Below are 15,653 nucleotides of genomic sequence, written 5' to 3'. Positions count from 1 at the left end.
GTCATACTGAGTATGATATACAGCTCATCTTTCAATGAGTGAACAATTAAATGATAATGATTATAGGCATTTGGATAGTGCCAAATAGATATTAAAACCTATATCACCATCACATAAAGTGATCTGATAAACATATAAACCTATATTGGGTATGAGGGCGAAAAAAATATATTGTTGAAACGAGAAGAAAGTATTAAAAAACAAAGAAATGATAAAGAATACAAGGTTGGACTCAAAGATAAGATTACTGCAAAGCTAAGGTTCAACAGAAAACAATACTAAAACACAAAGTAGTGGACGTCATGATATAAACACTCTGCTCTGAAGTCCTCTAACAGAATTTCCTGCCATGAATAGAGATATATTTATAGTTTTATGGTCTGAAGTCCTTGCTTGATGCGAGCTATTTCAAATTATGTAATTCTGTTAGGAATACACTGCGGAATAGCAGAGAAAACAGGGGGGCTATTTGTTCAATTTGCCAGTGAGGAAAGTGGACGGGCTGACATTTCATTTGATATATGCCTATGACTACAATATACATGTACGCTCACTTTTCTGACTGTAATACCTTTCTGAGGTAATATACCTTCTCTCAGCCCCCCCCCCTCTCTCTCTCTCTCTGTTTCTCCCTACCTTTCTCTTTCCCCTCAATCAATTGTGCTCTGTTTCTATCTTTCTCTCTGATTATACATACTGCTTTGAATTATTGGAGATTTGTCATTTATCCCAGGGGCGGATCCAGGATTTTCCAAAGGGGGGGGGGTACATTTTCCCCAAGGAAAAATTTTACAAGCAAAAAAAAAGAGGTCTTCATTTTAAAAAGGGGGGACATTCTTGTGTTTCAACAGCATTTTTACATTAATAATTTTGATTATGCCTCTCAAGGGGGGGGGAACAGGCCGGCTGTGCCCCCCCCCCCTCTGGATCTGCCATTGGAAATCCTATTCTTTGTTTTCATTTTACACAAATTACTTTAATTCCCTCTCGTGATCTTTAATCCCCCTTTGCCCCCCCCTCGCCTTTATCTCTCTCTCTCTCTCTGTCTTTATCTCTCTTTTTATCCTTTAAATCACATATTGCTAGTACTATTCAATCGTTCAAATAATAAATTTCTTATCATATCTGTCCTAATAGGCAGACTTCTATTTTTTTCCTTTTTATAATGTTGAAAAGCAGAATGATCCCTATCTTTAATTTCAATTATCATATCTTGTATTTCAAATCATTTATTTATATCTTGAGCATAGTTTTGTAATAAAAGTAAATATAATGTGTTTTAAATAACTTAAACATATATGTAATTGTTTTATTCTATAAAAGGCATTAATGAAGATACTTCCATTTTGCACTTCATAAGTTGAGCTTTATCATCATCATCATCATCATAATCAATATTATCATCAATTATTGTTATTATTGTTATCATTATCATTACTATTATTATTAGTAGTAGTAGTAGTAGCAGCAGCAGCAGCAGTAGTAGTAGTAGTAGTAGTAGTAGTAGTAGTAGTAGTAGTAGTAGTAGTAATAGTATAAATCAATATAACTGGAATTTCCTCTGTATCAGAAATGTGCCCATCAAAGCATCAAAACATCAAAATAACTCACTCACTGAAGGGATCTAGGAGGTGTGTTTTATCATGGAATATCATCCTTTTCTTCCCATCTTTGGAAATACATTACAAATATACATCTTATCTTGGATTCTCACGTGACAACCTTCAGACTTAATCTTCTATATGAAAGCAACGATTATTCATCTTCATAAATAATTCTACAAAAAACCCATGTTGTCATGGATCTGCCGTCAAAAAGCACATTCCGAATGAGGAGCTACCTGCTGAATAAATACATCTATCTCCCCGTCTCTCCGACGGACAACGGCGACGACAAGTGGAATATATTGGGTATACACGGCCCACATCAGTTGGTGATGTTTTATGGCCACACATAACACCTAGCATATACACACACACACACACGAACCTGCCATGTAATGTGCGTGCACCGGAACTCAACGGCCAAGCAGACCATAATACACTTAAACATAATGAACGATACGTTCAGAGGACCGTGCAGCCGAATACATTTAACTTGACTTTCCCTTTTCCTCTCTTTTGTGAAATCTCTCGTGCTGTCTATCTCCTATCTCCCCCCCCTCTCTCCCTCTTGTTGGTCATTCATGTATCCCCACCCATATCTTCCATCCCCCATCCCAAATATCTTTCTTTCTTTCTATCACCAATATCTTCTCATTCTTTTTTGCCATTCTATCCCATTCTAAAAAAAAATAAAATTTTTAAAACTGCCACTATATATTTTGTTTAAATTTCTATCTGAAGCACATTTCATTATTTGTATATTTTGCAAATAGCAATCCCCCTTTTCTTTATTTGTTTTTCTCCCCTGATCTCTCCCTTATTTCTTTTTATCTCTATTTTTTCGATTTCTAGTCATGCATGGTAGTGTCTGGTAAAGTATCTTAGTTCATAATTTCTTGGAGGATTTCTATTGTTACAGGTTTATTTTTCTTGACCGTGCATTTTGTAAAATACAAATATAAAATGCGAATGTATTCTCCTGTTCTCAAAATTGTCTTCTATTTTACTGTTTTTCTGGAGTGTTATCTATTTTTCTTCTGATAAAATTTTTCAATTTACAATGCAAATCCCTCTACCAAATGCCCTTCTCTCTGTGTGTGAAAAATCTCTGATTTTCCCACTTTGCACAATTTAATATCTTCCCCTCTCTTGCTTCCATTATTTTTTTCTTTCATTTCTTTCCTTCTTTTTTTCTTTCTTTCTTTCTTTCTTTCTTTCCTTTCTTTTTTGTCATTCTTTCTTCTATCCATTCATCCATCCTTCTTTCATTCCTTCCTTCCTGTCTTTATTTCTCCCTCTCTGTCTCATTTTCTTTCTCTCTTCGTTTGCTGTCTCTTCCTTTCTCTTTTTCTCTTTATTCATCTGCGATATTGTTCTCTCTCTGCTGCTGCTCTCTTTCTTTTTGCTTCACCCCCCCTTCTCTATCCGCCTCTCCTTTTCTATCTCTCTCCCTCACTCCCACTCTCCGTCTCCCCATCTCAAACAACTCCCAGGCTGCACAGCAGAATCAGCAAGTGTACACTCATCCCTTGCATGTTGACATACACATAAAGGAATGGCCTACACCCGGCAGAGAAAAAGCTCATCCAAAAGAACGAGAGAGAGAGTGGGAAACAGAGGGAGCAAGAGGAGAAAGTAGACAGAGAGATAGGGAGAGAGAGAGGGGGGGGAGAGATGGAGCTGTGACGTCATACCGCCGATCGAAGAAGATTCAGGGTTAAACCCCGTTCTGCTTCTTCCTATATCAAGATAGGGACAATATGCACCAATCGGGTGGCCTGATCAATGTCTATGAAGCAAGGACTCCACATACTCCACACCACATGCGGAATTCAAACTAAACATAGTCTACAAATATTCCTTCTGCATGCATGGTGTAATTAAATCTTCCAAAAGAACAATAAACTATTTCAAAATGTCTTAGGAATTGGTGATTAATAAGGTTTGGATAAGAATGCTGTCCTTCGAACACGTCGATTATTATGAGAGAGATTTTTTTAATATCACATGTAAATGTTTATAATATTCTTTATTACAATTTCAGATCCTTTCTGATGAGACACTCACTCATTAGCATTAAAAATTTAAAAAATAATTCAATTTTCCTCACTGTCCTATAGTCATTTTGTGTATTCTCACCATTTTCAAACATTTAAGGTGGTATAACTATTCAGTCAAAATTATATATCCCCTCAATTGAAAGGGCAATAAATATGCAAACATTGTACAAGAGAGAATGACCCTTTTTTCATTATTGATAATTGATCCCCTCACAGCTGCAACTGTACATTCCACACCAATAACACTTTAGGTACGTGTTGGCCCTTGACGTCTCTTTAATAGTCTGTAAATAGTCCCACCCAATCAAGACCAAAGTTGGTATGCAATTACGAGGCAAAGAGGACATTAATCTTTACTTTTAAGCTGGAATTTTGGGCTGGTATCTAAAACAGACATTTTGTCACAAATGTAAACATAATTCAGTTTATGATAACGGTTAAAGTCATTAATTCTGTTGAATAATTCTACCCAAAACTTGTGATTTAGGCTCATAGTTTTTGGAGCCTTGATAGGCAAAGACTTAATAAACATTTCTTGAGATTAGATGAATGTTTTCTCAGATTCATTAACCACTGCACGTTTTATGAGACCAGGATTTCCACTGACCAATTGGTATAACGTACTGAAATACTTTCATCTGATTGGCTCAGAGCGAATTTGCCTGTAATCACTTATTTGTATCATAACCCCCCCCCCACCCTTGTTGAAAATGTTATGTAAAGTACATAGATCTAGTAGAAAACAGATTAAAAGTGAGATATCATGGTGCCTATCATTATTCAATTATGGTTAGAATCATTATATCAAGGAAAGCATTAGAACTTAAAGGAACGTTTGGTGAAATTTTGAAGTACACAATGTTATTCAAATATATGAGGGTGTGGTCCCTCACTGACAATAATGAATGGGCCCTATTAGCATCTTAGTTACACAAATCATACTTCTGATGAATTTCTATGAACATTAAAGGTCACGTCCACCCCAGAAAAATGTTGATTTGAATAAATAGAGAAAAATCAAACTATCACACCGCTGAAAATTTAATTAAAATTGGATGTAAAATAAAAAAATTATGACATGTTGAATTTTTGCTTATTTTCACAAAACAGTGATATGCACAACTCAAATGAGACAGTTGATGATGTCCCTCACTCACTATTTCTTTTGTTCTTTTATTGTTTAAGTTATACAATATTTCATTCTTTATAGATTTGACAATAAGGACCAACTTGACTGAATTATATAGCATTAAACAATGCTCATTACACATGTTAATGAAGGAATTAATTGTTATTTCAATTGACAATGAGGAGAAAAAGTAAATATTTCCTATTTCCTATAAAAAATACAAAAGAAAAAGTGAGTGGATGACGTCATCAGTCTCATCATTTGCATACACACCAGGATGTGCATATAACTGCTTTGTGAAATTAGGCAAAATTTTAAAATGTCATAACTTTGCAAGATACGTGTAAAGAAACAGCATTCTGAACATGCAATTTTGTTTTGTTTCTCATCACTAAAAATTTGATTTTATGAAAGTCTAAATTCTGCATTTGATTGTAAAAAAAAACATGTGAAAGCCTTTTATTTTCATATAAAAAATTTTCACTTTTATATTTTAGTATAATAAAACCATGCATACTGTTTCACCGGGGTCGCAAGAAAGACAGATCATCAACGCAGCAGTAGATTAGTGATATTAAAGCTAATTCAAGGAACATTATGTGATCATAATGTAGGTGTTCATACCATTTTAGAACTCAGCAAACAATATGACACAAATGCACAGTCATAATCTTCACAGTTTGCCCCCAGAGAGTGAAAAATAAAGATATTTGCTGTCTAGGGTCAACATCAAACAATCCCTTGATTGCAGCAGATATTTCAAGCAGTTGAGATCTGTTTTCAAGCCTATACATGATGGTAAGCTAAAAATAAAGTTCACAACCTGGTGTTCCTAGAAAAACAAATTAACTTAAAGAAAATCAATCAATTGTAGAGCTGATTTGAGGTGTGTCCTTTGTTTGAATTAAACATTTAAACTCATCTCTCACGTCAGGTATATAATAATAATAATAGGCATTTATGTAGCGCCATCTATCTAGAAATATTCTATTCCGAGGCGCATTGTTATTATTATCATTACCCCGGCTTTAGCTCGAGCTGCCTTTCAGCGCTCATGCATTCAAGGAATTAATCCTGCCGGGTACCCATTCACCTCACCTGGGTCGAGTGCAGCACAATGTGGATAAATTTCTTGCTGAAGGAAATTACGCCATGGCTGGGATTCGAACCCACGACCCTCTGTTTCAAAGTCAGAAGACTTATCCACTGGGCCACAACGCTCCACATATATCACTGTCAACTGTAAATGCACACAACCACTGTTATTATTTATTCATGAGATCATTATCATCATTACCATTAATTCTCTTAATTAGTATCTTTATTACTATAATTATGATTATTATTATCATTATTTATTTATTCATTTATTAAACCTATTCTTATTAGTAGTAGCAATATCAGTTTTTTCCCAATCTAGGATTTTACTTACAAAAAAATGATGGAAATAATTACAATCAAGGCCTACTAGCGACATTACGAGTATTATTGCTATTTTTATTTTTATTACTATGATCATCACCATGTTTATTATTATCATTATTTCCATTACTGTTGTTCTTATCACTGTTTATATTGCTTTCATTAGTATTACACCAATGATCATCAATATCATATTTGCATAATCACAAATAAGCCTACTCTTAATTCTATTATCTTATATCATTGTTTATATGATAGTACTTTATTATTACTATCATTATCATCATCAAAATAATTTTCATCATCCTCAGCATCATAATCTTACAGATTTATTACTTTCCTTTCAATGACATTGATTAAAAATGATTGCGCTGTCTTCCTTAGATATGAAGCAACTGCAATCATTCAGTATCATATGTGATACAAAATAAATTTCACCGACCCATTTTTTTTCTTAATTATTCATATTTCCATCAAAGTACAATGCCAAAATGAAGATTATGAAATTTTAACAACACGTCTCCTATGAAATGTCTATATTAGTAGATGATGCAAGATGCTAAATTATTACTCGGCAGAACAATCTAGAATGTGATGTCACCCTTATTTGCATTGGATCTCCTCACCCCCCCCACTCGTTCTCCCCCCACCCGCTTTTCACCCACAGCCTATATCAACATCTCTCCCTACCTGTTTCCCCTTCTCTCCCTTTCTCTCCCTCTCTTCTCTTTCTTCCTCCAATTCTTTTTAACCCCCACTGAAAGCCTCAGCATCATTGGCATAAAAACCAACATGTATCCCAATCCATTTAACTTATAACAAGCGGATGTCTTACATAACCATTTACCATGACGCAACGCAGAGATGACAACTTTTTTCCTGCCTTCTGACTTTGGCAGAGGATTCATTTTACATTTCCAGCAACACACCCCATTGTGCATGATTTCCTATTTCAAATATTTGGTTAATTAATTAAACATGTGCATGGCATAAACATAGAATCGATAAGACTTGTAAGCTTACACGGGAAGGAGGGACTGTTTGCAACATAGGATCTAAACAGATATTGATGTTAATGTGCAGTTTCAGAATAAGAATATTAAAAACTTGCAAGAATTGGATGATCATCATATAAATTAGATATTATAAGTGTGATCATTCGAGATAAAGAATCATGCACGTACATATATGCCATGAAAGAGCCGAGCAGGAAAGGCAATAAAACATTTTTAACATGGAATGACAATTCTAACTTAGCATGACAATCTACGCTAATAGCATTATTTCTATAGCAGCACACTTAATATGAAAATCGATGATCGAAACACTCTAAACATCTGGGTGTCAATGAACAATCGGTGTCGCTAGAGGGCCACAACTACATGTATAAGATGTCAAAATTACACCCTAGAGTTTGAACACAAAACTGAAGGGTGTTACCTTAACAAGCAAAGGTGTTGTAATAACACTGGATGCTGAACTAACACTGAATTCAACACCACTGCATATTTACTGGAGTGGCCCACTATGCGCATTGGTTACCCAAGTTTTCTATAGTGTACTATTTCTTGAGAATGCACTAAAGGCATATTTCATTCTCATTTTAATAAGTCGATCGAAATGGTTCCTTCTAAAAATGGCAATCCAGTTATCAGTTTCTTGGCTTTATATGGAATGGGCTTCTAAATATCACCCACAACCCTGATCTTTTATGTAAACTTATTTCCATCTTAGAATTGTTGTATGCTTTTCATTCGTTATCATGACGTCAAAACCGTTTGCTTTGACATCCGTTTTGTACGGTACTGTGTCTGAGATGTGAGGGGCTGCATCGAGAGTCCTTCATAGGTTGGGTGACGTCAGCCTAGTCTCAGATACCAGACTCCTTCCCCTGAATACTATAGGGAGTGATATTGTATATAAAGGAAGCCCAACATTGTCCAATTAAAAGTGTTTTTCCCCCATATATACACAGTGCTTCACTGAATATCATCAATTGACGTAAATGTTTCAAGGTTTTTAGACTAGATCTAGGAGAATCCTTCTGTGCTGCGGTATATAAATAACATGATTGATGTATGATGTGCTGGGCAATTTTGGCATGAAAACAATTTCAATAACAACTGAACATCTACTCTGTTTTCTTTGTTAGATTTCTTGTTTTGAATAAACAGATTTTGTAGAAATTTTGTAAAGATTGAAAGTACATGCATGTCTTTTTCATAAAGCACAGTATAAACTTTTGACCTCCATATAACATTTCATTGCATTTTATTAGCATACTTCTCAGGCTCTAGGTATGCTGCTACTCCTGTATGATCATATGAACATTATGTTAATTACCAACTAGCACATCAATGATGTGGAGCTCATCCGGCATCTCGCAACACAATTTAACACAATTTTAATTTCAGCCCAGTTGACACTGTAGTGAATTATATTGGTGACATAAATTGGGGATATAGAATTGAAATTGATGAAGAAATGACATAGAATCATTTTTTGTGATCTATGAATAAATTTCATATAAATTAAGCATAAATAACTTTCTAGTCAAAATTTCATAACTCTGTGTAGAACCTTGGTGAACCTCATGTAGCTCTCAGATGGAACAAAAATAATCAACAATTAAATAAGTATTTTTTGTGAGTTTTGAAAATATATCAATAAATTAGCATATTTAATGAATTTCAAAATTCTGTGTTTAAATTTTGTATCACAACCTCCAGCTATCATATTAAGCAAACAAAAGTGAAATTGATCAACAAATGAAGAAGAAAAAACATATTTTGTGATTTATGAATAAATTTTGCATAAATTAGCATAAATAATTTTCTACTGAAAATTTCAAAACTTTGCGTACAAGTTTGGAGAACCTCATGCAGCTCTACCAGATGGAAGAAAAAAAATCAAAATCTGTCAACAAATAAAGAAGAAGAGGCATTTTCTGTTATTTATGAATAAATTTTGCATAAATTAGCACAAATAATTTTCTACTGAAAATGTCAAAATTCTGTGTAGAAGTTTGGTGAAGCTCATGAAGTTCTACCAGATGGAAAAAAAAACATAATCGGTCAACAAATAAAGAAGAAGCATGTTTTGTGAATTTTGAAAAATGCGCATAAACTAATTTCAAAATTCTGTGTAGAAGTTTTTAATCCCTCACCTAGTGCTATCAAATAAAGCAAACAGACTTGAAATCGGACTTGAAGTGGCGAAGAAGTAGCATTTTGAAATTGTGGACTGATGACGGACACCACGCCACGACATAAGCTCATCTTGCCCTTCGGGCAGGATGAGCTAAAAATTACAACTGTTCATCTTGCATCACAATTCATGGTTGCCATAGTGTGTCATAATATATTATTCAATTGATCATGTCAATTGATCATGTTTGGACAGTGTGAACTACTACTACTTCACAGTAGCAATAGATTTCCATGGCTGCCAGTGTGTCAACTTCTATGGCAAAAATGGTTGCAAGTTTATCATAATAGCATAGATTAGCAATTACGATGCTTGCCATGGTGTTTCCAAAAGTTCTTTTTGACACTGGTTGCAACAGTGTGTCACACTTTTCTATAATGGTGACTGTGTGTCATAAAATCCTAAAGTGGCAATGGCATATTGTGGTGGGACTGATTAGGGCAATGTGGCAAATTATAGTAAAGTATATTATAATATATTGTTTATCATAGTTTCCACAGTGCGTTATACTATCCTAAGGTAGTAATTGTGACCATAGTTGCCACAGTGTGTCATACTACCCTAGAGTACTGATTGCTTATCATGGTTACTACTACTACTATCCTAATATAGTAATTGTTACCATAGTTGCCACAGTGTGTCATACTATCCTAGAGTAGCGATTGCTTATCATGGTTGCCACAGTGTGTTCTACTATCCTAGAGTAGCTATTGCTTATCATGGTTGCCACAGTGTGTTATATACTATCCTAGAGTAGCGATTGCTTATCATGGTTGCCACAGTGTTTTACACTATCCTAGAGTAGCGATTGCTTATCATGGTTGCCACAGTGTGTTATACTATCCTAGAGTAGCGATTGCTTATAATGGGTGCCACAGTGTGTTATACTATCCTAAAGTAGTCATTGCTTTATTATATCATGGCGTCACAGTGTGTTTTACTTTTGCAAAGTTGTGATTGCTTATCATGGTTGCCACAGTGTGTTATACTATCCTAGAGTAGCAATTGCTTATCATGCCTGCCACAGTGTGTTATACTATCCCAGAGCAGCGATTGCTTATCATGGTTGCCACAGTGAGTTATACTATCCTAGAGTAGCAATTGCTTATAATGGGTGCCACAGTGTGTTATACTATCCTAATTTAGCAATTGCTTATTATAGTTGCCACAGTGTGTTATACTTTCACAAAGTAGCAATTGCTTATCATGGTTGCCACAGTGTGTTATACTATTTTGAAATAGCGATTGCTTAGCATGTTTGGCACAGTGTGCTATAAGTAGTGATTGTTTATCATGGCTGTCACATCGTGTCACAATTTCCACAATTTCTTACATTTGAAGATTACTAGCACGATTCATTTATATCTTACTGTGATAGCAAATTGTAGTAAACTTAATTTCAGGTTATGAAATGCCAGTACAACAACATATTTTTTGATAACCATAGTATGCAATCATTAATGATAATTACATTAAAGCATATCATTTTTACCACAGTGATTACCAAAAAATCAAAAGCATTGTATGTAAGTTATTAGCACGGTTATGGCATATACTACCATTTGTAGAACTTACAATAATCTCATGATCATTTTCAACACAGTTCTATGAGACAAAGTTTCAAGAAAACAGAGTTTGGTCCTTTCTGTTACTTCTTTTTTGCAAATATCACATCTTTTCACTCATTCTATCAAAGCCACAGTGTGGTGCATATCACATCATTTAGAAGTACAGTATATCAACAAAAAGTGAGTTAAGCAGCAATGGTAATTTGGATTAATATGCTAGAATGACTGGTAAAATTATTTCCCTCAAAATAGAGAAAGTTATGACACACATGAAATGGATGTAAGAGTTCATTGTACACACAAACACACACTCACATAAATACATGTAACTAAATATTATGTAAATGTTATTTATAACCTGTTAACTTTCTTTCTTCAACACTGTTGAATACAGATGACTCAATTTATCACACATCAAAACTTTACTTTATAAGCTTTGTAGTATCTACATATTTTTATATATTTCATCTGTTTTAAGGCAAAGTTTGTCTCACTTAACACCTGTTGATTAAAAAGACACTAAAGGGTTTACTAACTAATGGGTTACAGATAAATATCCACAATGGGTTTACATGGCAATATAAAGAAAGTTATTTCCAGTAATTTGAGGTTTTTACCCATATAAAGGTTTTGTTCATTTTACATATTGCACTGGATGGCTGGTTGCCTTAGTTGCCTGCTATATCTTTTTTCTATTCAAATTTGTTTTGTAAGCTTTGCAAGAATAAACATGTTCAACATCAGAAAATGCTGTTTCTTCAAAATTTTCAACAAAAGACATGAGTAAAAGAAAACAAAATGATCATCATGATTTTTGACTAAACATTGTGCTTTCAGAATAATTATAATATACCGTGCCAAAAAATATATCCAACATTGGGCTGATTTTATAATTATTATGATAAATAGTGGAAACTAGACGGGATACAAGAAATGGTTTAAAAATATGGGTGTCACTTAGGAAGAGGGTTATCTACACTACACCCAGTTAGTATTTCTAAAACTAAAACTTCCGGTTATAATTTATTTTTTTAACTGTACCTCTGATCTGCCGGTGCCTTTATCGGGTGATGGCTATGTAAGCATTAGATGAAAGAATAAAAGAAAGAGAGAGATACTGGTATAGTTCCTCAATGTTTACCTGACTAATGTGGTGTTAAAAACACCAATAGTCAGTGTTCTGAGAGGATGAACACATCCCCAGTGTTAAATTCACACCATTAGTTTGAACTTAAAACCAAATAGTGTTAGAATTAATAAGACAAGGTGTTACAATAATACCAATAGGTGTTATAATAACACCAAAAGGTGTTGAACAAACACCATGAAATAGACATTGGTGTAAAATGCTTGGTGCTATCCTCTCAGAACAGGTGGCAGGGCCTATGTTTTTAATATTATAACTTTACAGTGTACAGTGTATACTGTAAAACTGTAAACCCGATTGTATTTTCAAGGGTAATCAAATTCAAACCCCTTATTTCTTCTCAAGCAGGCTTATAATGCCACTGCTTTTGAGAATCAAATCACAATATTACATGGATGATAAATACTGGCATTGAGGTATTTAGTTATCACTCAGATAAAATTCTCTTGTCTTAACTCATAATTGTAAAACAAATACCAGTGCCCCAAATAATATTATGTGCAGTACACACATATACAACATGCTTCAAAATTAATACGCATGCACCATCAATATTTTCAAATTTACATAACAAACCCAAAACACAATAATTTTCATTACATCATCATATTCAAGCGAATGATATAAAATAGGCATAAAATAACTATGATATTTAATGATTCATAATAAGAACTTGAGAAGAAAAAGTATCTGAATTAATTTCTTGGGTACACATAATGTAGCTATTGTATTTCACAATACGGATAGACTTGTGTTAAAACAATAAAGGTATTGAGGATGATACATTTTATTTTCAAGACAACAATAAATAATACAAAAAGGATGCTTAAACAAAGTAATAAAATCAATATAAAATGCAAAGAGCAAAATACATTAAAAAAGAACATATATTTTTTGCTGCTATATAACAGACCATACATTTATTCCAAACTATTTAGAATGTATGAAATCTCAAATAATGTGATTTTATGGTTTACATTTTAAAATCAAAATAAATAAAATATTCAGCCAATTGTACAGAATTTCATGCATCCCAAAAAACATCTAAAAGCAATCATTATAATCCTGTCACATAAAAAAGCGCATAAATGCCCTTTTGCACTGTTTGATAGTCATTCATTTCCTTTTTCATTTTCAAACCATTTTCAATTCATTTCACTTACTTTTGTTTTTAATTTCTTGACAAACTTTTCAATGACAAGGTTCATCATCACAAATCCAAAGGATCAAAAACATCAAATATTCTATCTCTGTTGAGCTTTTTCACTTAAACTTCTCAGAACCCTTTTATACAATTCTTAGCCCTTTATGCACCCTGAGGACTGTTTAGAGTGGCTTTGGTGCTTTACAAGTCACATTGTTATTATCATCATTCCCTCTCTGTGATTATAATGAATCATAGTGATAACATCACAAAATACATTTTTTTGCATTTCAGCATTTTTTTTATTCAATATTTTGGCAGAGAATAATAAAATACCTTCACAACCCAAATTTGGTGGGGATCGGTCCATGGGAGCCCAAGATGTGACCTCATGAATACATGATAAGCTCCTATAAAGTCAATGTATTATTTGCCTGGATCTTAATATTTAGAACCGGGAGAGGGTTGTGGAGGTCTTTCATCACCTTTCGAAATGTGGTACCAAAAAATGCTGAAATGCAAATTTGAAAATTGATGATGTCACACTTCGGTATACTGTCTACCAACAATTCCACCCTGACCAAGCTACTGAAATTAGGGTGGTGGGGGGAGAGACCTACCTTATTGGATCTTAAAGTGACACGCCCACCGCACCTGGCACATGACTTAAGATTGCAGTAGTTGCAGGAGTGGCCCACCCCATCGGCAAACTTAGTTTTGTGACAGATTTGACAGACTGCCCCGTTCTGCTGCAGGTTCTTGACTTTATTCTCCTCAGTGATGACCTTGACTGTCTGCTCTGCCTTGGTGATGTCATCCTGCAACGATCTGCAGATGAAAAAATAAAGAGGATAAGACTTTATTTAACCCTTTGCACACTGACGTTGCAATCTTGTACATTTGTACAATTAAATTCAACAATCGTAATAATTAGTTTTCTCCCTTATCTTCAAATTAGCTAAGCTGATAATACTGATAATAAGTATCAATGGTGCAATATGGAAATCTTGAATTGAAGAATATAACATGGAAGCAATTGACATTATCATCCCCCAAAATTAATTCAGCATGCGAAGAGTAAAAATTTCATCTGAACGATATTCCACTATGTACTACATCTCCTGATCTGTGTTTATATTGTCTACAATTATATTTATTCCTGTTTATATGTGTATTACTATAGTTCTTCTGCCATTTACGTCTATATATCACTTTTATTGTGCAAGGACCTCAGTGATAGCAGTTTGTCAACTGAAAAGCCTAAGAAAGGCTTATTCAACTCTGTAAATGCAAAAGAGCTAATCTGGTCCCTAATCAAACTCCTCTCAGAGCAAGACAAGGGACCAGTTTTGGAGTGGGATTCACATCTTTTGAGAGTGCATTATTGCTCTTTTTGGAGTGAACAGTGTATATTTTTAGACATTTTCACTTCAGAAGGAGCTATAATGCACTCTGAAAGGATGTAAATCCCACTCCAAAATGACTGGTCCGTCATCCAGGAGGAGTGTGATTAGGACTAAAATATTAGCTCTTTTGCATTTAGAGTGTATATTTGATATAAAGCCAATCAAAATGGTAATCAAAATTTCATATCAATGTGTGAAGTTGATAATAATATGCAACATTTATACAGCGCTTAATACCAATGTTTCTAAGCGTTGCATACCATCACCCCGGCTTTAGCACGGCTACCCTGATCGGGCATATTGAGCATTCAAGGAATTCCTTTCTACCGTGGACCCATTCATTTACTACACCTGGGTCGAGAGTGGCAAATGTAGATAAACGCCTTGCCAAAGGACGCTAGTGCTGCGAGGAATTTGAACCCCGGACCTTGTGGTTCACAGTCCAAAGACTTATCCACTGAGCCACAACACCTCTACTTGGCTGATAGTTGGCTGATACTGCTTAGACATTCTGCTGGTATTACTCATACCCTCAAAATAAACACATTACTCAAATGATATCAATCATTATCATTAATTATTAAAAGAGAGGGGAAAGGAAAGCAAAGAGAGGAAATAAGGACAAAATGGGAAGGAAAAAAAATAAAGCAAATTTCAGAATGGCGAGAGAGACTATACTATAATTCATCATCCACTTGATTATGTCATTTAATTAGTTACCATGGCAACTATACAAACAACAGTTTCATGTGTACAACATACAAGGTATGTATATACATGTAGAGATGAGAGGTACATATTTATGCCATGCAACTACAGATTAGACCTTGGACTATGCCCATTTATCATGCTTATTATAGGATGTATACTGCTAATAAGAGTTAGTTATTGCTAGATCACAAATCGTCATGTAGGGTAGATAAAACACATGTCATACCAGATATAGACCCAATTAAATGAACTCTT

The 15,653-nt window shown here is 34.4% G+C and overlaps 2 protein-coding genes across 3 annotated transcripts in view; both read right to left on the bottom strand.

The window, feature by feature from the left end:
• Positions 1 to 14,123, bottom strand: part of LOC121417021 (regulating synaptic membrane exocytosis protein 2-like) — a 51,925-nt gene extending 37,802 nt beyond the window's left edge. Inside the window, exons 1-2 of one of the 2 annotated variants that reach the window (XM_041610605.1) lie at positions 13,902 to 14,123; positions 12,032 to 12,064 (exon numbers count right to left, since the gene is read on the bottom strand). The gene's annotated coding sequence lies outside the window, so the exon portion shown is untranslated. The remainder of the gene's footprint in view (positions 1 to 12,031; positions 12,065 to 13,901) is intronic. The other variant, XM_041610611.1, reaches the window with a different exon arrangement.
• LOC121431038 (regulating synaptic membrane exocytosis protein 2-like) overlaps positions 13,464 to 15,653 on the bottom strand; it is a 50,078-nt gene continuing 47,888 nt past the window's right edge. Inside the window, exons 2-3 of the mRNA XM_041628505.1 lie at positions 13,902 to 14,109; positions 13,464 to 13,517 (exon numbers count right to left, since the gene is read on the bottom strand). Of these exons, the coding sequence (XP_041484439.1) occupies positions 13,464 to 13,517; positions 13,902 to 14,109 (262 nt within the window). The remainder of the gene's footprint in view (positions 13,518 to 13,901; positions 14,110 to 15,653) is intronic.

The sequence above is a fragment of the Lytechinus variegatus genome, chromosome 1 (genome assembly GCF_018143015.1).
Source record: "Lytechinus variegatus isolate NC3 chromosome 1, Lvar_3.0, whole genome shotgun sequence".
Classification (NCBI taxonomy): domain Eukaryota; kingdom Metazoa; phylum Echinodermata; class Echinoidea; order Temnopleuroida; family Toxopneustidae; genus Lytechinus; species Lytechinus variegatus.
The sequence above is the reverse complement of the archived record's forward strand: the minus strand, read 5'-3'. Positions and strand labels throughout refer to the sequence as shown.